This window comes from Pelobates fuscus, chromosome 3, assembly GCF_036172605.1.
Source record: "Pelobates fuscus isolate aPelFus1 chromosome 3, aPelFus1.pri, whole genome shotgun sequence".
In the NCBI taxonomy this organism is placed as follows: Eukaryota; Metazoa; Chordata; class Amphibia; order Anura; family Pelobatidae; genus Pelobates; species Pelobates fuscus.
In genome coordinates, this window is record NC_086319.1 from 17,572,940 (window position 1) to 17,595,883 (window position 22,944).

At 43.4% G+C, this 22,944-nt stretch overlaps 1 protein-coding gene across 4 annotated transcripts in view; it reads left to right on the forward strand.

Moving 5' to 3' along the window:
* GRAMD4 (GRAM domain containing 4) overlaps positions 1–22,671 on the forward strand; it is a 116,617-nt gene extending 93,946 nt beyond the window's left edge. For 3 of the 4 annotated variants that reach the window (XM_063446786.1, XM_063446789.1, XM_063446787.1), the window contains 6 exons: positions 160–177; positions 4,352–4,499; positions 5,051–5,144; positions 6,217–6,301; positions 20,494–20,562; positions 21,719–22,671. In XM_063446786.1, the coding sequence (XP_063302856.1) occupies positions 160–177; positions 4,352–4,499; positions 5,051–5,144; positions 6,217–6,301; positions 20,494–20,562; positions 21,719–21,820 (516 nt within the window). In that variant the 3' untranslated portion in view covers positions 21,821–22,671. The remainder of the gene's footprint in view (positions 1–159; positions 178–4,351; positions 4,500–5,050; positions 5,145–6,216; positions 6,302–20,493; positions 20,563–21,718) is intronic. The other variant, XM_063446788.1, reaches the window with a different exon arrangement.
* Positions 22,672–22,944: the final 273 nt, after the last annotated feature.

Genomic DNA, 22,944 nt, shown 5'->3' on the forward strand with positions numbered 1-22,944 from the left:
CGAAATCTCTTGTTGTAACGTCTGTTGATAGATAGCGCATTCATTGTAATTGTGCATACATGTTGTGTCACCAGTTTGTTGTGTTAAATTAAACTGTGAAAAATAAGTCACTTTTTATTTTGTCACTGTCACACTTGTGTTTGTTTCTTTTCCTGCTAGCTGTCAGGGCATGAAAAGGTACGGCTCTTAGTGTGCATTTTGTTGTTTTTTTAATTTTTTTTATAATTATTATTATTCCGACATCTTGCATACATAACCAATTAATCCAGCCTTTGTTTTCTGAAGATACCTCTGGGTGATCTATTGTCTCCATTGGTTTAAAGCACTAATTTCTCCTTAATTGTGCATCAATCACCCGGTCTTGCATGATATCCGTACTAATGACTGTATCGACAAAATAACCGGAAAAAATGATCTTTTAAAGGAACGCAACAAAGGCTTATGCCAATTTAAATGCCAGTCTACACACATTAAAGCAATACAGAGTGTGCCATCGTTTTTAACATACAGAGTCCGTTCATGTGGTCCCCGTGATTTTAATTTAACATTTAGAAATCTTGTTCACTTTTGTAATAAATGTGTCCAATCCATTAGCGCGGCTAAAAAAAAAACCAAAATACTAATATTTTAGTTTTTTGTGGATTGGTTGGATGGCAAAAAAAATAAAATTTGCATCAAGTCCGATAAACAGCAGGAGCAAAATGCCTTTGATCAAATCTGAACCAGGTAAAAACAAACAAACAAAAAAAAAGTGTTTTTTAATCTGAAAAAGGAAATCCACATAAGAATTTGTTGACATTTAATATATTTCTTACGAACTGTACACTTCCCACCAGTCAATCCTCTTACCAGCTTTCCTGACCATACGTGGTTTAGCTGATTGCTAATCAGAATGATCATAGACCTAATTCCTGCTCCCTTTCAAAAACAGTAGAAGTATGCTTTGTAAGAACACCTGTAAATGGCTTTAGTGAGTGTATATTGTGATTGATCCACTACTAATAACTTTTTGTTCTCTTTTTTTTTTTTAAAAGAAAAAACATTTTTTTCCCTGAGAAATGCCTGCCTTTTAGTTCATAACAGCATTGGTTTAAAAAATGCACATTTCTATTTTTGTATGTATTTATAAAGTGTTTTCAGCAGAAGAAATGCTTTGCGATTTTTCTCAGTTTTACGTATGTGCGGTATTAACCCTTTTAGTGTTTGTGTAGTATTCTGTACTCATTCTATAGCAGTCCGTTGTTCATGGCCACCATCAGAAGTACAGAGACCTAAACGAGAAAGCGGCATGCAGAATGCCAATATAAGTGTAGGTGTTATGGTTTAAAACACTTTTAAATTAAAGCTTTCAAGAATAAAAAATTAAGGCTAGATGTCTCTTGATATATGGAACATTAAATGTGAGTATCTTTATTTATTTATTTATTAAGCTTTTTTGGTTTGCTTTGTTTTTTCATATTATTATAATGCATTATCTGTATAAGACATTGAAAAGACGAGTCAGGTCTAGCCAAGAGTATCCCTTTAAACACTCTACAGGTCTTCATTTGTTATTCATGTGCTGTGAATTCTACATTATTTGTACAATATCTACAGTCACTCTTTATAGTCGTTAAACCTTGTTTAAAGGGACACTATAGTCACCTGAACAGCTTTAGCTTAATGAAGCAGTTTTGGTGTATAGAACATGCCCCTGCAGTCTCACTGCTCAATCCTCTGCCATTTAGGAGTTAAATCCCTTTGTTTATGAACCCTAGTCACACCTCCCTGCATGTGACTTGCACAGCCTTCCATAAACCAGTGGCGGATCCAGAGCCTGATCTCGGGAGGGGCACTTGTAGATTATTTAAATAAATAATCCAGACAACAATAACCACTACAGCTCAGTGTAGTGGTTATGGTGTCAATAGTGCCTCAGGTAAATTGTCAAACTGTTTAAGAACAGTTTGACAACTTACCTGAGGTCTGCTGGGAAATAGGGCTGTAGTAGGGTATAGTGGTGTGTGTGAGTGGTGCAATGTGTAAGGGGTGCAGTGTGTGTGTGTGTGTGTGGGGTGCAGTGTGTGTGTGTGTGTGGGGGGGGGGGACAGTGTGTGAGCAGTGTGTGTGTGTGTGACGGTTGTAGTGTGTGAATGAGGGCGGCAGTGTATGTCAGGGATGCAATGTATGTGTGGGACAGTGTGTGTGTGTAACAGTTGCAGTGTGTGTGTGTGTGAGTATTGCAGTGGGGGCAATGTGTGTGTATGGGGCGGCAGTGTATGTGGGTGTGTGTGTTTGGGGAGCAGTGTGTGTGTATGGGGGTAGTGCATGTGTGTAGAGTGTGTGTGTATGGGGGAGCAGTATGTGTGTATGGGGGGCAGTATGTGCGTATGGGGGAGCAGTGTGTGCGTATGGGGGAGCAGTGTGTGCGTATGGGGGAGCAGTGTGTGCGTATGGGGGCAGTGTGTGCGTATGGGGGGCAGTGTGTGCGTATGGGGGGCAGTGTGTGCGTATGGGGGGCAGTGTGTGCGTATGGGGGCAGTGTGTGCGTATGGGGGCAGTATGGGGGGCAGTGTGTGTGTGAGGGGGGCAGTGAAGGTTGTAGTGTGTGAGTGAGGGCGGCAGTGTATGTCAGGGATGCAATGTATGTGTGGGACAGTGTGTGTGTAACAGTTGCAGTGTGTGTGAGTATTGCAGTGGGGGCAATGTGTGTGTATGGGGCGGCAGTGTGTGTGTGTGTGTGTGTGTGTGTATGGGGGTAGTGTATGTGTGTAGAGCGTGTGTATATGGAGCAGTGTGTGTGTGTATGGGGGAGCAGTGTGTGTGTGTATGGGGGAGCAGTGTGTGTGTGTGTATGGGGGAGCAGTGTGTGTGTGTATGGGGGAGCAGTGTGTGTGTGTGTATGGGGGAGCAGTGTGTGTGTGTGTATGGGGGAGCAGTGTGTGTGTGTATGGGGGAGCAGTGTGTGTGTGTGTATGGGGGAGCAGTGTGTGTGTGTATGGGGGAGCAGTGTGTGTGTGTGTATGGGGGAGCAGTGTGTGTGTGTGTATGGGGGAGCAGTGTGTGTGTGTATGGGGGAGCAGTGTGTGTGTGTGTATGGGGGAGCAGTGTGTGTGTGTATGGGGGAGCAGTGTGTGTGTGTGTATGGGGGAGCAGTGTGTGTGTGTGTATGGGGGAGCAGTGTGTGTGTGTGTATGGGGGAGCAGTGTGTGTGTGTATGGGGGGCAGTGTGTGTGTATGGGGGGGCAGTGTGTGTGTATGGGGGGGCAGTGTGTGTGTATGGGGGGCAGTGTGTGTGTGGGGGGCAGTGTGTGTGATGGGGGGAAGTGTGTGTGATGGGGGGAAGTGTGTGTGATGGGGGCCCCCCCTACCTGGATCCACCACTGCCATAAACACTTCCTGTAAAGAGAGCCCTATTTAGGCTTTCTTTATTGCAAGTTCTGTTTAATTAAGATTTTCTTATCCCCTGCTATGTTAATAGCTTGCTAGACCCTGCAAGAGCCTCCTGTATGTGATTACAGTTCAATTTAGAGATTGAGATACAATTATTTAAGGTAAATTACATCTGTTTGAAAGTGAAACCAGTTTGTTTTTTCATGCAGGCTCTGTCAATCATAGCCAGGGGAGGTGTGGCTAGGGCTGCATAAACAGAAACAAAGTGATTTAACTCCTAAATGACAGTGAATTGAGCAGTGAAATTGCAGGGGAATGATCTATACACTAAAACTGCTTTATTTAGCTAAAGTAATTTAGGTGACTATAGTGTTCCTTTAATGAAATGGTGGAAACATGTGGTTTAATTTCCCCAGTTGTTAAAGGAAAGCTACTGGAATTACACGCCATTTATGTGTTAGAAAGTAATGATAGCTCAATCCATCCAGGGAAAAATATATCGCCATGTGCCATTCAAATACTTCACTGATCTCACATAAACTTGATAGTAAATTTGTGCAGTATTAGCAGAATGTTATTGGTCTAGGTAACATAGATCCTAGTTCAAGTCTTCCAAGACGTGTTAATGACACTTAGCTGCCAAGTCTTCTGATGCTAATATAGTGACAAACTATAGCTGAATCTATCTTTATTTAATGTCTGGATCATGTAAAGAATTGTATAATCAATAACCTTTTGGCTAGTTTCACTCTGTTACCATTGTGGCTGTTTATCAGTATCCTCCCTACAGCCTAAATATAACATTTCTCTGGACACCAGTTATGTTCAGATTTTCAAAGTCTCGTTTTACCAATTGAGTGCTGCTGCTTTGTAGGATCAGTAAGGAGTGGATCCGCTTCTGTTTTCATATTCTGCTGTTTTTAATCTTGTATGTTGAAATATAATATGTTCTCATAACGAATCGCATGTGTATTCTCAGGTTCAAACCGTCTCCTCCAGGAGTAACGTGTCCAGTGGGGCCCCGCAAAGCGTGAGCCGAGATGATGAGGGGGGACGTTTCCACAATACAAAAAAGAACAGTTTTCACGAGGTGTTCAATATAGCTGAAACAGAGCGCCCACTCTCAGGTAAATAGAGACGGCTGACTGCCCGGGGGATGCTAGAACACTTTAATAATAGAAACATTGCGTCCTGTATTTAATGACGGAAAGCCTACATATCGCATGTGCACGGTGCTTGCAAGACCTTGCCCAGAAGAATTTGCGCAAGTACTTTCCTGCTTTGCTTGTGCTCGTAACATAGTAGCAGTACAGATTGCATCCAAGGGTGGTTCATACCATGGAAGGGATATGGCTACTGACACAGCTACACGTCTTTACCCCACGGCCATGCGGTGCTTGGAGGAAATCTCTGTAGAGTTATTCTAAGACACATATCTTTTGCCAGTCTATAGGTTTTTATAACTTCCTACTTGTGAACTTGTCATCCACATAGTTTCTAGATTCCAAGTTCACGCTAAGGTCTAGGTGGGATCTACTGATAGTTTGTTGCTTAGCGTATTATTAGTGTGTCTGCGGTTACCGGTTGTTACTAAGCACTGGACGATTATACGGGATTGGTAAACTAGTGTTACTTCTTTCCATTTGTGGTCTTTGTTTTTTCTTCTCCCCTGTTCTAGCATGCGACAATGGCTGGCGTTGCTGTCTGATTAACCGCGACAGAAAGATGCCGACAGACTACATAAGGAATGGGATTCTTTATGTTACTGAAAAGTGAGTAGTGTCCGTAAAGTTTCCCATGAATTTCTTGGCATTTAATTTTATTCATTAGGTATAGATAGATATTAGGCATCAGCTCTCAGTGTCAACAGCATTCTTAAATCTCCTGCATTGATTACTCACCACCTCTCACTCTCACCAATTCCTGTCTGGCTCTCAGACTTCCCCAGTCTTAATAAATGTATTTATCCAATGTTCTCATTGTTACTTTATTCCCAATCTATTTCTTCTTTTTCAAAAAGCACTCCTTCCCTTCCACGCACCACAAACTATCTCAATCCGTATTTCTCCTTCTATACTTCCTTCACCCCTTGTTTCATCTCATGCAATCTTACTTCACAATATTATCTCACATCTACTTGTTCCCTCCAAATCCCAATGTCCATGCATTTAAATCCCATTCCCTCCTTCTTTCTTGGCCTACCCTTTTGCTTTTAGCATCTAGAGTTGCATCCCCTAATCCTGACAACCAAGAATCTTGCATATACCCGGTTACTTCTTTAAATCCGATTATTTTCATAGTGCCCTTTGGAATACACACTCAGTCTGTAGCTCCATGAAATCTACTACCTCACAATGTCCTCATCTATTGTTTCTTAAACCTTTTGGCACTTACTGAAATCAGGCTCGCTCCCTCTGGCACTTCTACTCCTGGTATCCTATCCTATGGTTGATTGCACTCACCCCACTCTCCCATGCCATGCAATGCTTGGTGGTGTGGAGTTTTTGTTTGCCTCCCCCCCACCCCTTTTCCTTCTGTCTCATTTTCATCCTTTGAAGTCCACTCCAACCGTGTCATCTCTCCTTTCTTAGCCTGTGTTGCCGTTATCTGCCGTCCCCCATAGTGATCTGAATAACACATTTCACCCAGTGTGGCTCTATACAATTATTAACAAGGTTTATTGTGTAACCTGTATGACGCAAAAAACAAAGGCATAGTTATACAGACTGGGTTGGTCAAACTCTTTAGGATAGGAGGTAGGAGTGCAATATTCTGGTCAGTATTATAAGTTTAACATCAAACTGCATATCTCCCCCCCAACCCCCATATTTGCTATTTTTACAGCTATTTATGCTTTGAAAGTTCAAAATCTGGTTCTTCTAAGAGGAATAAAGTGATAAAATTAACAGAGATAACGGACATTCAAAAGGTATGTGTTTAATTTCTTTTATAGAAAAAATAGTTTTCTTCTCCACTCTCACTTCTACATTATGCTAATTACTGTCTTTTACTTACAAAACAGTATAATTCCACCTCCGACTGCATCATTGGTGCCTCATTAGCCAGCCCACAATTAGAGGCTGGATAATGTAAATTCTTTGCATATTTCTATTTCATAGCAGACTGACGACGAACGTCCAATGGCGCCCTTGTGTCACGATTACAGAATGATCCAGCACGTAGAATTGTGTAGCACAGATGACTGATAGGTAACGTATACCGGACCTTAGAATGGCCGGACTAACGTACCAAAGAATAGTCAGGAATAGCTGAGGTCAAGGGATACAGAAAGAGAGACAACGGTAAGGAAAAGCCAGGGGTCAGGGATGCCAGAAAACAGGGAAGTCAAAAACAATGCCAAAGGCAAATAACCAGAATAACCAGAATCAATAACACGCTCTCGGACAACCACAAGGGAAACCACGACAGGGCACTGAGCAGGATGAGAACTGGGCCTAAATACCCCTCCTCTAGATCTGATAGGCTGTATCCGGCCTTTGACCCCAAAGGCAGTTACCAGGTTCTCATTTGCATAATTGCTGCTCAGCATTAGACCTTCTGTGGATTTGGTTGTGGTCGGCACAACTTTTCCTGTGTGGACAGTAAATGTCATTAACCACATTTTTATAAGCGGATGAATATGTGACATTACCCACCACCTGAAGAACGCCCACCGGGCAGGCAGGACCAGGCTTGAGAGGAAATTTGGCGTGAAAATAGCGAATCTTGCGGCCAGCATGTATATCACATGCCGGAACCCAAGATCGATCGGCTAGTCCATAACCTTTCCAATCCCCCAAGTACTGTAAAGTGCCCCGAGAAAACCTGGAATCAATTATGGAGGAGACCACATACTCTTCATGTCCAGAAACAACTAAGGGATGAGGAGGGACACTTGAGACAGTATATTTATTGCAAACAAGAGGTTTGAGCAAGGACACATGAAAGGTATTAGGAATTTTCAAGGAGGCCGGAAGGGCCAGAGAGTACGCAACAGGATTGCTCCTACGAAGGTCACGAAAAGGTCCAAGAAACCTAGGAGCAAATTTCATGCTAGGGACTTTAAGCCTGATGTTACGAGACAATAGCCAAACCCTCTCACCCACTTGGTAAACGGGGTTGGCACCTCGACGTGTATCAGCATAATGCTTGAAACGGTCAGCAGCAGTACCCAGAGCAGATTGAACTTTAACCCAGGTATCATGGATGGAAGCCAGACGGTCATCCAAAGCAGCAATAGCCGTATCAGAAAAAAACAGCCGGTCGGACAGTAGGATGCCGGCCATTATTAACAAAAAATGGACACTGCCCAGAGGAGTCATGGTCAGCATTGTTCCTAGCAAACTCTGCCCATGGTAATAATTGGGACCAATTGTCGTGAGTGCTATTAACAAAACAACGCAAGTATAACTCCAAAAACTGGTTTGCCCTCTCAGCTGTACCATCAGTCTGGGGGTGGTAAGAGGATGAAAAAGACAATTCAATCCCCAATTGCTTATTGAAAGCCCTCCAAAACAGGGATACAAACTGAGAACCTCTATCAGATACAATATTGCGAGGAATGCAATGCAGACGGACAATCTCACGTATAAAGATCAGTACCAGGTCTTGAGATGACGGTAATTTCTTGAGATGGATGAAGTGAGCCATTTTAGAAAAACGGTCAACAACCATGAGAATAGTGGTATTACCATTAGAACTAGGAAGTTCTACAATGAAATCCATAGACAAGTGGGACCATGGGACCTCAGGAACGGGAAGAGTTTGTAACAAGCCACAAGGGAGTTAATGAGACACTTTGGAAACCGCACAAACAGAACAATCCTGCACTTACTCCTTAACATCCTTCCTGAGGGAATCCCACCAGAATGACCTCATGATAGCAGAAGTGGATTTATTAATACCTGGGTGACCAGCAGACACATTGTCGTGAAACACCTTCATAATATTAACCCTTTCCCCCAATGGAATGAACAATTTGTCCTGAGGTTTACCGCAGGGCGTCTGAGACTGAGCCTCCATGATGGAGCCAAGCAGCGGAGAGGACAATGACAGGATAGTGGAAGCAATGATACATTCCGGGGGAATGATATGGGACTTTTCTTGCTCTTGTATAGACTCTGTATCAAACTGTCTGGATAAGGTGTCGGCCTTGACATTTTTAGAACCAGGTCTATAAGTAATAAGAAAATTAAAGCGAGAAAGGAACAGACAACACCTAGCTTGTCTAGAAGACAATCGTTTAGCATCTCCTATGTAAGCCAGGTTTTTGTGATCAGTAATGATCAAAGGGGGGTCCTTGGAACCCTCGAAAAGATGTCGCCACTCCTTGAGAGCTAGAATAATGGCCAACAATTCCTTATTGCCAATATCATAATTGTGCTCGGCAGGAGACAACTTTCTAGAGAAGTAACCACAAGAATGCAATGGAGTATCCTGGCTCTCCCTCTGGGAGGGAACTGCCCATACCCCTGTCTCTGATGCATCAACTTCCAGTATGAAAGGTTTACTGGTGTCAGGATGTATCAATATGTCGGCGGAGGCAAACCGCTGTTCGAGAGTTTCAAAGGCTTCTATAGCCTCCTTAGACCATATCTTACTGCTAACCCCCTGACGTGTCATATTGGTGATGGGGGCTATTACTGAAGAAAATCCCTTTATAAACCTTAATAATTGGCAAAACCAATGAACCTTTGAATGGCTCTCAACCCAGTGGGTAAAGGCCATTGTAGAACTGATTCCAGCTTTTTAGGATCCATCTGAAACCCCGAGGCAGAGATATTATATCCCAAAAACTGTACTTCAGATTGGTCAAAGATGCATTTTTCTAATTTACAATAAAGTTGATTCTTTAACAAGATCTGCAGAACTTGTCTAACGTGATCGTGGTGAGTCTGAATGTCAGGAGAACAAATAAGGATATCATCCAGATAGACCAAGACAAATGAGTAAATGTAATCCCTGAGTACATAATTTATGAAATCTTGGAAAACCGCTGGAGCATTGCACAACCCGAATGGCATCACTAGAAATTTATAGTGTCCACTTCTGGTATTAAATGCAGTCTTCCACTCGTGGTTTACCTTGATTCTCACTAAATTGTAAGCACTTCTAAGATCAAGCTTAGTAAATACTTTAGTGCTTTGGAGTCTATCAAATAATTCAGCAATAAGAGGAATGGGGTAGGCGTTCTTAATGGTGATTTTGTTCAATGCCCTGTAATCGAAATATGGGTGCAACTCACCGTCCTTTTTAGATACAAAAAAGAATCCTGCCCCAGCAGGCAAGGATGATTTTCGGGTGTGGCTTTTATTCAATGAATCCTTAATATATTCCTCCATTACTCTACTCTCCTGAGGTGACAGAGCATAGACTGCTCCCTTAGGTGGCATAGCGCGCGGTAGTGAATTAATAGAACAGTCATAAGGTCTGTGAGGAGATAAAGTATTCAACTGAGTTTTGCTGAATACTTCTTTAATGTCTTGGTACTGTATAGGGATTTCTGGGTTTTGAGGTGTACTAGTGGGTAATCCAATAGTGCCCACTCTTTTGGCAACATTCAATATACACCTTTCATAACAATCTTTACCCCATTCTAATATTTCCCCTTTAGCCCAGTCCATATGAGGGTTATGCTTGTTAAGCCATGGAAAGCCTAATATGATCGGGCAGGAAGGGGATGCAATAATCTGAAATGTAATCTCTTCCTTATGTAAGGCACCAATGGACAAATTAATGGGTAAGGTTTCATGTGTAATCAATGGTTGTGAGAGTGGTCTCCCATCAATAGCTTCAACATCAAGGATAGTCTCTCCTTGATAGGTATAGTATTACCTTTAACAAATTGAACTTTGAAGTTTTCCAGCGGCACCTGAATCCATCAGGGCTTTGCATGAAAAGTTCTTCTTTTCAAAGGCGATAGAAATATCAAGGAGAAACTTATTTTTATCCATTCCAGAGGACGTTTGCATTACACCTAAGACCTGTCCCCTTAAGGTGCTTAGGTGTGGTAGTTTTCCGGATGTATGGGACAATTGTTTCTCATATGTACTTTTCTACCACAGTATAGACATAGACCTTCTTTTCTCCTATATTGTCTTTCTGCTTCTGACAGTCTAGTGACCCCCAACAGCATGGGTTTGGGTCCGGACTGTACAGGAAATTCAGGGACAATAGGTCTGGAGAAACAGGGTGCTAAATGCATACTCATGCGTCTGGTCTTGTTTCTAGTAGCTTCTCTGGTTCTCAATCTATTGTCAATTTGCATGACAAAAGTGATAAATTCATTAAGCTTTTTGGGTAAGTCTTTGGCGGCAATCTCATCTAGCATAGTTTCAGATAGTCCCTTTTTAAATGCAGAGATTAACCCACTATTGGTCCAGTCTACCTCGGAAGCTAGGGTACGAAATTCTATGGCATACGAGATAGACCGGTTCCCTTGTCTGATAAGCATCAGGGCAATAGAGGCGTCTTCCTTCCTGTCTAATGGTTCAAACGTAAGTTTAAATTCTGTAATAAATTCCTGGTAATTGTGTGCCACACTCCTATTGCTCTCCCATAATGGATTGGCCCAAGCTAAAGCTTAACCTTTTAATTGATTCATCAGGTAACCAATTTTAGCTCTCTCTGTGGGAAAAGATCACGGTGAGGCCTCAAAATGATACTCTATTTGGTTAAGGAATCCCCGGCATTCTTGGAAATTACCATCAAAATGCAGAGGAGGAGATAGAGAGGTAGTTGGTGCCTTGTATACTATAGGCGGAGGTACACAAGGTGGAGGTGAAGACAGTAGGAGCAGCCGCAGGTTGCAGATGCTCTGTACGGGTAAGAAGCGTACTGAAGGCCTGGGCAAATTGATCCATGCGGTGATCATTCTCCTCTAGTTTCCTTTCGCAAGCAGCTATGTGCTTACACAATTCTACAGGATCTATGGCCATGTCGTAATGTCAGGATTACAGAATGATCCAGCACGTAGAATTGCGTATCACAGAGGACTGATAGGTAACATATACCAGAATAACCAGAATCAATAACGCGCTCTCAGACAACCACAAGAGAAACCACGACAGGGCACTGAGCAGGATGAGAACTGGGCCTAAATACCCCTCCTCTAGATCTGATAGGCTGTATCCGGCCTTTGACCCCACAGTAAATGTCATTAACCACATTTTTATAAGCAGATGAATACATGACACCTTGTTCTCCCATCAGCCTGTCTTTCCCTACATCCCTCTTGTGGCAACTAAGAGGAATGAAGTCAGCAGATGGTTCGGGCTGCAGGAAGAATTCAGCGCTGTTTAACTTTTTTGGGGGGTGGAGGGCAGGGTAGGAAGAGTCGCTTTAACCAAAAGCTGGTTATTGGTTAGAGTAGCCCTTTAAGACAGGGGTAGGCACGCTTTGGCACTCCAGATGTTGTGGACTACATATTCCCTTTGCCAGCATTATGGGAAATGTAGTCCTCAATATATCTGTAGTCCACAATATCTGGAGTGCCAAAGGTTTGCTACCCTTGATTATTAAAGGTTACAATTTAGTTCTCCGACTCTGCCTTAGTCAAAGCTTGGCACATTTAGCCTCCATATTGACATTGAGATTCAGGCCTTGATTTAGTATTTTTAGATTAGCGTTTCAAGTTATATATTATTTTTGGATGAACTTTTAAATAATGTTATCTATATCTCTCTAACAGATCCCCTATACTCCGGCTGAGTACATCTGTTATTAGTCTCCCGAATCCCAAGTCCTGCAGTGATTATAGCTCTCCTGTTTCCAGCAGAGTAGTGATTAGAGCTCTCCAATCCCCCAAACATGTGCCTAGACTTTATGAAGGGGTAAAACGAATGTGCTTATCCAGGCTCAATGGCCCGCTTTTATACAATACAGGGACACTGTAAACACACCCATAACACTCCCACACAAAACAGGATAGTCCCTCCCCTGGACCTGAGAGGAGACATGTTACAAGCAACCATCTAACATACTCCTCCCCTGTGACATAAATACCTGAGCACACAAACATATAATTGAATTATCTCTCAATACAGAAACAGGCAATATAACAAAAACCCCAAAATACCCCCCAAATGCATAAAAACTCCAAGTTACTTCCCGTGATAGCCCCGATCTGGGTTACCAACATATCCAAACATCACCCAGATCGGTTCAGGGGTTCGGGATTTCCATGGAAGTCATAATTTTGACCGACTGTGCACATGGTCCTATGCCCAAAACCGTTCCAGGGAATCAGGGCTAACGGTCAGTCTCTCTTTCTGGAGTACAAAAGTACATAAATCACATGAACGGAGCCTTTTAAAGTGCATTGGGCAAGGTATATTGCAGGGCCCATAGTCCTGAGCCAGGGGGCTGGCAAGCAGACTCCTCCAGGAGCTTGTGGCAAACGACCAGACCACAGGGCGTTTGTCACACTATCTCTCTATCTCTCTCTCTATCTATCTATCTTTCTCTCTCTAAATTAGCAATATATTAAAATATTGTAAGGTGTTAGAAGCACACTTCAGCTACTAACATTACTTGTTCTTTGCATTAAACATCTAAAATCACATGAATTTCAAGATCAGGGACAACATGGGTTTACTTCAGGGAGATCATGCCAAATTAATCTTATTGCTTTTTTTGATTGGGTAACTAAAATAATAGATCAGGGTGGTGCAGTAGATATTGCATTCCTAGATTTCAGTAAGGCTTTTGACACTGTTCCACATAGAAGGCTTATCAATAAATTGCAATCTTTAAGTTTGGATTCCGATATTGTTGAATGGGTAAGGCAGTGGCCGAGTGACAGGCAACAGAGGGTTGTAGTCAATGGAGTATATTCAAAGCATGGGCTTGTCACCAGTGGGGTACCTCAGGGATCTGTACTTGGACCCATTCTCTTTAATATTTCTATTAGTGATATTGCAGAAGGTCTTGATGGTAAGGTATGTCTTTTTAATGATGATACTAAGATATGTAACATGGTTGATGTTCCAGGAGGGATAAGCCAAATGGAAAATGATTGAGGTAAACTAGAAAAATGGTCAGAGCTCTGGCAGCTGACATTTAATGTGGATAAGTACAGTCTATAGACTGTAAGCTCGTTTGAGTAGGGTCCTCTTCAACCTATCGTTCTGTACGTTTTCTTGTAATTGTCCTATTTAAAGTTACAAAACTTTGTAAAATAATACAATGTGAGCAAGATATTATTTTGCTGCAGAGGGATTTAGATAGACTGGAGGACTGGGCGCTAAAATGGCAGATGGAATTTAATGTTGAAAAATGCAAAGTTATGCACTTCGGCGTAAAGAATACACAAGCAACGTATACCCTTAATGGAAGGAAATTAGGGATAACAACAAATGAAAAGGACAATCAGCAGTGGCCAAGGCCAGTAAGGTATTGTCTTGCATGAAAAAGGGCATTCATTCTCGGGACGAGAATATCATTTTGCCTCTTTATAAATCACTGGTAAGACCACATATTGAATATGCTGTGCAATTCTGGGCACCTGTTCTAAAGAAGGATATTATGGCACTAGAAAAAGTGCAGAGGCGGGCTACAAAATTAATAAAAGGAATGGAACATATCAGCTATGAAGAAAGGTTAACAAATTTAAACCTATTTAGTTTAGAAAAACGTCGCCTGAGGAGGGGATATGATAACATTATTGTGACGAAACCAATCTCGCCACATTGTATTGGAGGAGCCTGGTTGCCCGCTTGCTGCCTTTGGACTATGGGCCAGACTGTAAAAACGTATTTTCCCTGCAGAAAGGCTTCTTCGTGCCTTTTCTGCCGGGGTGTTCGTTAGATTGTATCTACCGAACAAACTACCGATTGCCAGGCCACCCGGGAGCTGGAGTGTGCCCTCAATTTACCTCCGTGAAGCTGCGGTTAACCACAGCTTAATTGACTAATCCAGGGTGGTCTTTGTTCGTCAACCGAACACGTGGCGGCGGCCATTTTACAAGTACCGTACGGCCAGCGGTGTTCGGCACCTAACTTATGGACCTATAAACGGATACTTATTTGCACGAACACCGCTGAGCCGTCCGTCTCCTGGTTCCTGTTCGGGGGGGATGTAGCCGAACAGCCGTTCATTCGGTATTCTTATGTGAACTGTGGTAACCCAGATAGCTTGCCATGGAGCCTATTCGTGTGATTAAAGACTTTGGCTCCATGGCGATTAAACTGTATTCGTGTAGTCTGGGTGCCATTCACCTAATAATGTGCACCCAGACCTGAGCTATCTGGGGATATGTAACATGTCCATATTTAATGTGTAACAAGTGACTGTATATATTTTAAAGTATATTCTGTATTTAGGTCCCCACATGTGTAATGGAGGTTTGTCTTTGTCCTAGGAGATAATTGGATTACCTCACCAATTATCTCCAGGAAACCAGGATGCATTGTGGGGATGTTTTTTCTCTGTTTGTCCTAAAATGCTAAGTGTCTGTCTGCTGTTTCAGTCTTCCATCTGGTCCCCTAGGGGAGTGTCCACCAGGTGGGAGACCTGCATAAATACAGGGGCAGGTAGCCCTCAATAAACAGACCACTGCTTGACCTTCAACACGGAGCCTTGTCTCGTTCTTGGGGGGATTCACTGTATGCTGTTGGAGATTTGACTGCTAGGAGTGTAAGCTGATGTCTGCTTTTCCTATTCATCTGCTAGCAGCTATTTGTGAGGTTCCAGCTGGAGTGCTACCTTATTCACCTATATCCAGTTCGTGAGTTTTGGTGCTTTTACAGTAGCTGTGCCTTTTTGGGAAAAGGGGATTATCGCCTAAACCGATTTTTCCCCTTTTATGCTGAAACGGTCCGTAACAATTGGTGGCAAGCGGCGGGATCGTTCCTACAGCCAGAAGGACAGCTACAGGAGACACCTTTGCTCTGGATTTTACAACTTGACAGCACCAGCATGGAACCAGCAGTAGAGTTCGAGGAGGGTGACATGGATGACCGAGATGCAGTACGCAAAGGCATCTGGTACCAGGCACTGGGTATTGTGGAATACCAGCAGGACGGGAGATTCCCCAAGGAAGAGCAGCGGTTGCAGAAGCGAGTAGCCCTGCGGATGCCCTTCCTGGGAGAGCAGCCCCTGGAGGAATGGGTGAGAGAATTGGAACACCTAGTATGGCAGGAGATGTGGCTGGAGGATGCCTACCAGGCGCTTTGGTAGTATGTTGCACAGTACCTGCCCTGGACAGCCGAGCATGACAAGCCAGAGGGAGAGGAGTTGGATGGTCCTGGCTTGTTATGGGAGTCTTTCTCAGAGCCTGAATTTGGGAGCACCACACAAGCCCGGTTCAGTGATCTCTTTGAGTGGAGGGAGAGCAGGTATGACTGGGACGACACTCAGGAGATAGAGCAAGACCTGGTCCACCTCGTAACCCGAGAGATGGAGCTGGAACAGGGCTACCAAAATCTGTTCCACTCCAGTGAGAAGGCTCAGCAGGGAAGCGCAGACCCAGATCCAGACCCCTTCAGCTGGGAAGATATTGTACCGTTTTACTGGGAAGAACCCCAGGTGGCCAGTGGAGATGGGACCGAGGTCTCTCCACCGGTCCGGCAGGGAATTGGGAGCCCAGTCTCCATTCCCCAGCGGCAGTGTGAAGTGCAGGGAGAGGAGAGCAGCGTCCTCCCTCCCCAGCGGCAGGCTGAGTTACAGGGGGCAGAGGTAGTTGTTCCTGCCCCCCAGCAGCAGAGTGATATGCCAGGAAGGCAGTGTGAAGTGCAGGGAGAGGAGAGCAGCCTCCTCCCTCCCCAGCGGCAGGCTGAGTTACAGGGGGCAGAGGTTGTTGTTCCTGCCCCCCAGCAGCAGAGTGATATGCCAGGAAGGCAGTGTGAAGTACAGGGAGAGGGGAGCAGTGTCCTCCCTCCCCAGCGGCAGGCTGAGTTACAGGGGGCAGAGGTAGTTGTTCCTGCCCCCCAGCAGCAGAGTGGTATGCCAGGAAGGCAGTGGGAAATACAGGGAGAGGAGAGCAGTGTCCTCCCTCGCCAGCGGCAGCGTGATTTTTTGGGAATTGGGAGCCCAGTCTCCATTCCCCAGCGGCAGTGTGATGTGCCGAGACTTGGGAGCCCAGTCTCCATTTTCCAGCGGCAGTGTTATTGGCCGGGAATTGGGAGCCCAGTCTCCAGTCCCCAGCGGCAGAGTATCCAGCAGGGAACAGAGAGCCCAGTCTCCTTTCCCCAGCAGCAGGACTCTGTATTGGGAGGAGAGACAGTCGGTCTCCCTCCGCAAAGACTGAAAGTATGTATGGGAGAGGAGCTTGTTACCACCTCTCCCCAGCGGCGGATCATTAATGTGCAGAGTGTTCTATCGGGAGAGGAGCTTGTTACCCCCTCTCCCCAGTGGCAGCTTAATGTACCAGGGGGAGACTGTAAACCCCCCACCAGTGCAGATGGGACCGTGGTCTCTGCACTTACCACACAGGGGGTAGGGATGGTCGGTCCTACCCCCCCACGACAGAGCTGTGTATTCAAGGGGGAGACAACCGGTCTCCCCACTCAGCAGCAGAGCTATGCAACTAAGGGGGAGACAGTCCGTCTCCAGCAACCAGGCTCCAACCAGACTACTCCGGTGGTAGTGCTGGCACCAGGACAGAGTACCGCTGGTCTCTGCCCACTCAGCAACCCACCAAGGCAGCCTACCAGTCCCCTACACAGCCGTGGTGAGGCACCTGGACATGGACAAACTTCTCCTCTACCCAGGTGTAGTAACTATTTATTGTGGGTGGGCTGTACTGTTTTTTTTGCTTTGTGGGTGGGTTGCTGGACTAACAAGGGCACTGACCGGCAGGAGGTCAGGTACCCTGTTAGTCTTTTTGGAAAGGGGGAGAGATGTGACGAAACCAATCTCGCCACATTGTATTGGAGGAGCCTGGTTGCCCGCTTGCTGCCTTTGGACTATGGGCCAGACTGTAAAAACGTATTTTCCCTGCAGAAAGGCTTCTTCGTGCCTTTTCTGCCGGGGTGTTCGTTAGATTGTATCTACCGAACAAACTACCGATTGCCAGGCCACCCGGGAGCTGGAGTGTGCCCTCAATTTACCTCCGTGAAGCTGCGGTTAACCGCAGCTTAATTGACTAATCCAGGGTGGTCTTTGTTCGTCAACCGAACACGTGGCGGCGGCCATTTTACAAGTACCGTACGGCCAGCGGTGTTCGGCACCTAACTTATGGACCTATAAACGGATACTTATTTGCACGAACACCGCTGAGCCGTCCGTCTCCTGGTTCCTGTTCGGGGGGGATGTAGCCGAACAGCCGTTCATTCGGTATTCTTATGTGAACTGTGGTAACCCAGATAGCTTGCCATGGAGCCTATTCGTGTGATTAAAGACTTTGGCTCCATGGCGATTAAACTGTATTCGTGTAGTCTGGGTGCCATTCACCTAATAATGTGCACCCAGACCTGAGCTATCTGGGGATATGTAACATGTCCATATTTAATGTGTAACAAGTGACTGTATATATTTTAAAGTATATTCTGTATTTAGGTCCCCACATGTGTAATGGAGGTTTGTCTTTGTCCTAGGAGATAATTGGATTACCTCACCAATTATCTCCAGGAAACCAGGATGCATTGTGGGGATGTTTTTTCTCTGTTTGTCCTAAAATGCTAAGTGTCTGTCTGCTGTTTCAGTCTTCCATCTGGTCCCCTAGGGGAGTGTCCACCAGGTGGGAGACCTGCATAAATACAGGGGCAGGTAGCCCTCAATAAACAGACCACTGCTTGACCTTCAACACGGAGCCTTGTCTCGTTCTTGGGGGGATTCACTGTATGCTGTTGGAGATTTGACTGCTAGGAGTGTAAGCTGATGTCTGCTTTTCCTATTCATCTGCTAGCAGCTATTTGTGAGGTTCCAGCTGGAGTGCTACCTTATTCACCTATATCCAGTTCGTGAGTTTTGGTGCTTTTACAGTAGCTGTGCCTTTTTGGGAAAAGGGGATTATCGCCTAAACCGATTTTTCCCCTTTTATGCTGAAACGGTCCGTAACAATTATACAAATATATTCGGGGCCAATACAAACTATTGTGTGGAAATCTATTCACAAACCGGACTTTACATAGGACACGAGGCCATGCGTTTAGACTGGAAGAAAGAAGATTTCGTCTAAGGCAAAGGAAAGGTTTTTTTACTGTAAGAACAATAAGGATGTGGAATTCTCTGCCTGAAGAAGTGGTTTTATCAGAGTCCATACAGATGTTCAAACAGCTACTAGATGCATACATGCAAAAACAGAATATTCAAGGATATAATCTTTCAATGTAGGGTAATAACTGCTTGATCCAAGGATAAATCTGACTGCCATTCTGGGGTCAAGAAGGATTTTTTTTCCTAGCTTGTTGCAAAAATTGTGCTTCAAACTGGGTTTCTTTTGCCTTCTTTTGGATCAACAGCAAAAAAACAAATGTGAGGAAGGTTGAACTTGATGGACGCAAGTCTCTTTTCAGCTATGTAACTATGTAACTAAATCCCCCCTCTCATAATGTAAAGCGCTACAAAATTTGCTGGTTCTTTATAAATGGCAATAATAAAAATATTAATGCATGTTGGACATAAAAACCAAAGGGCAGAGTATAAAATAGTTTGATATTATGTTTTTATATAGCGCCATCAAATTCCGCAGTGCTGTACAGTGAGTGGACAAACAGACATGTAGTTGTAACCAGACAAGTTGGACACACAGGAACAGAGGGGTTGAGGGCCCTGCTCAATGAGCTTACATGCTAGAGGGAGTGGGGTATAGTGACACAGTAACAGAGGGATTGAGGGCCCTGCTCAATGAGCTTACATGCTAGAGGGAGTGGGGTAAAGTGACACAAAAGGTAAGGATAGTATTAGACTAAAGACAGTTGCAAGAGATGATCGAGTCCTAACCTCAAGATCTGAGGAACGGGTGACTTAAAGGGAGGCAGACAATGTAACAGAGCAGCAGGAAATGCTAGCAGAATGCTTGGTTGTATAGGGAGAGGTATTAGCAGTAGAAAGAGGGAAGTGCTCATGCCATTGTACAGAACACTGGTGAGACCTCACTTGGAGTATTGAACGCAGTACTGGAGACCGTATCTCCAGAAGGATATTGAAACTTTAGAGAGAGTTCATAGAAGGGCTACTAAACTGGTTCATGGATTGCAGGATAAAACTTATCAGGAAAAGGTTAAAGGATACTGGACCTCTGTTTTCTTAACATTCAAATCTCTTTAGTTTTGATAAAGAAAAAGAAAATGCTGCTTTCTGCAATGTATCCCAACCACTTTAGTCTCAAGTCCTGTTTAAGAGGGCAATGATAGGCTCTGGGGACAAGGAACAGGGGAAAAACACTGTGTGAATGAGGCCAAGACTTGGCAAATTCAGTTATGTTCTGTTGGTACTTAGTGTTCCTTTAAGTCTAAGGACGAATAAGCAGAACAGACTGATGGCACATTACTCTTTCTCAGTGACAAACCTAATGGCTACATCTTAGCTCAAGAAACTGGTTGAAATGTGTCCTTCACAATTATTTGCTTAATGATCTTACTGACAATGCAGCTAGGAATCTTCTGAAGTTGGAAGGTTTTCTGTGCGATTTACACCATCATTATTTCTGGCAGGATTAGAGATGACAGCGGAAATATACTTTTAAACAGATTCAAAGTTTTTTAAGCAGTTTTATCGTTTGTTGGAATAGTCTATAAATATATGTATATCTAACGTAAAGCAGTTTGATTTATAGTCCGGAAATGAACAGTTTAGTTTTATGGTTCACGTCCATTAGACACTTCTTCGTACAGTTACATTCTTTCTTTAGACTCTGAATCTGGGTTTGATAGAATTCTTTTATTCCTTGCTGGATTTTGATTCTTCTCACAAACAAGTAACGGTAGGGAATTATCATGATTAATGTTTATAGTGACCTATTAGATTACAATGTGTGGCTGATCTAGGAAAGAATAGATGGATATAGGCCTGGGGCCTGAGCTCGCTGTGATGCCCAGGTGGAAAGAACTCCTTACTCCTCTGTAGCTTATGTCTATATTCTGTTAAAATGGCAATTATACATTTATATTATTATTTATAAAACACCAACACATTATGAAATCTGTTTCTTGCTTACGTTTGCCATTCATTTCTTTACAGTATAAAGTTCTTTCTGTACTGCCAGGTTCTGGAATGGGTATTTCGGTGTCAACACCTTCTACGCAAAAGGTAATCGTTATGCATTTTATGTTTCAAATTCTTGACCAAATGCCATTTATAAATGTTGTGTTTTACTCTATGGGAAGTTTGGGTATGAAAACCTATCCTCCCCCCCACCCATCTTCATATGGCTGTAGGCATTCTTGACATGATTGCATGAGGAGGGAGGAGTGTATAGTTTTCTACACATAGTTTGGGATCTAGGCTGCTAAGGGTCTGATCATGCACTACGTGGCCTCTGCAGTCATCTTCTACACCATCCCTCTCACATATTGCTCTAGTCCCCCAAAAGTCCCTTATACCCAGCCTTCTGAACAATACCCCAACCCCCATTCATGTCTTTTAAAACCACACCCCATCAATGTCCCCACCAAAGTCTTATTCTACCCGTGGCCCTCTGCATCAAATCAAACTCCTTAACCCCTCTGAAAGTTAAAGGACCACTATAGGCACCAAGACCAATTCAGCTTAATGAAGTGGTCTGGGTGCCAGGTCCATCTAGGATTAACCGTGCCTGCTGTAAACATAGCAGTTGCAGAGAAACTGCTATGTTTACTTTAGGGTTAATTCAGCCTCTAGTAGCGGTCTCATTGACAGCCGCGAGAGGCGCTACCGCGCTTCTCACTGTGAAAATCACAGTGAGAAGACTCCAGCGTCCATTGAGAATGCTTTCCTATGGACAGACTGAATGCGCGTGCGACTCTTGCCACGCATGTGCATTCAGCCGATGACTGGGAAAGGAGGAGGAGAGTACCCAGCGCCGAGGGAGCCCGGCGCTGGAGAAAGGGGAGTTTTTAACCCCCTTCAGCCCGGCGGGAGTGGGACTATGAGGGTGGGGGGACCCTCGGTGCACTATAGTGCCAGGAAAACAAGTTTGTTTTCCTGGCACTATAGTGGTCCTTTCATTATTCAATAACATAAAAAATACATAGAACAAGATCTGACAAACTTCATAAAGTTTAAGAGCCATGGGCAAATTTTCTTTATCATGGCAATGGCCAAGTAACATAGATCAACATTCTACAACATACAGAGTGGATTTTCACAATAGTTCCTCTTTGAATAACGGCCTAGATTCTCCGTAGGGTGGGTCTGTAGGATTTGGATACAATATTTTATGGTGGTGTTTCATGCTGTTTTTTTTATATCTCTTCTCCACTTTCAGCCACTAATATTTGGTGCCATGGTACACAGGGATGAAGCTTTTGAAACCATCTTTAACCAGTACACAAAAATATCAACCGCAGTAACAAGCAGCGACACCTAGGACATTGCTTCACTCTTCATCCTGGCTTTACAAGATTTTTTTTTTGCCTTCCTTCTCTTGCTGTTTTGCAATAATTTTTCTGAAACGAAGGTCCTATGTTTCTGTTACAGAAAATGACTGTATTTTCATGTTTTACGTTTGTATTGAGATTTCTTTTAAGTGCCGACCCTTCGCTCTCTATTTGTCTTCATAAACACAGCTGTCCTCTCTGGTAGGTAGATAAATATATATAAAATAATTTATCTGTGGCGACCTACAGCCCCAAGATTCCTTGCTGACCCGCAGACATCATGCAAACCAGAGCATTAGAACAAATGCCTGAACTGTGCCAGGGTTCCCTCAAACGATCAACAAATAAATGGCAACAAGGAAGCGTTGCTACTAAGTTAAAGAAAACAAACGTGGATTTGTGATTTACTAATCACAATGTAAAATATTTTTAGTAAGACATAATATTAATCAAAGAAAACCGAATTCCATATGAAAGTTACTGAAAACCAATGTATTCTGTTACAGATTCTATATGTTTCAAAATGTCGAAATCAGTCTTGCTTTAACTCTTTGGTAGAGAATACTTTAAAACCGCAGTGATCACAGTGTTAAAATTATAACTTGTACTGAAATATAGCACAGTGCAAATAGGCATATCTGTGCTGAAAAATCAATGACCTTGCTATAATTTGGGGTTAAACCCATTGAAGAATTAATTAGTTCATGTTTAGCAATCAGCCACAAGTCTAAGAAATCACTATTGAAGCTGCTTATTTAATTGTAAATAACAGTCCTGAAGTTTAATTTAAGGAACTCTCTGAGGTTCAATTTGACAAGTAAAGTGGACATTATACCATTGATGTTTCATGTTCCGATTTTCTATTCTGTTTCCGTTTAAAGATAATATAAGAGCTGTGTCATCATGTCAACGTGCATATTTTGTCTGATTCCAATGAAATAGTTATTAGCGCCCAGTTTTTAATATCTGCTCCTTCGCACAGGATGGCATAATATTGGACAACTTTACAAACTCAAAGATATTGAGCATAACGGAATTTATTTTGATACATTTTATTAAGGAAACCATGTTTAATATTTTGCTAGGAACATTTATATGATCACATGATTTTTTT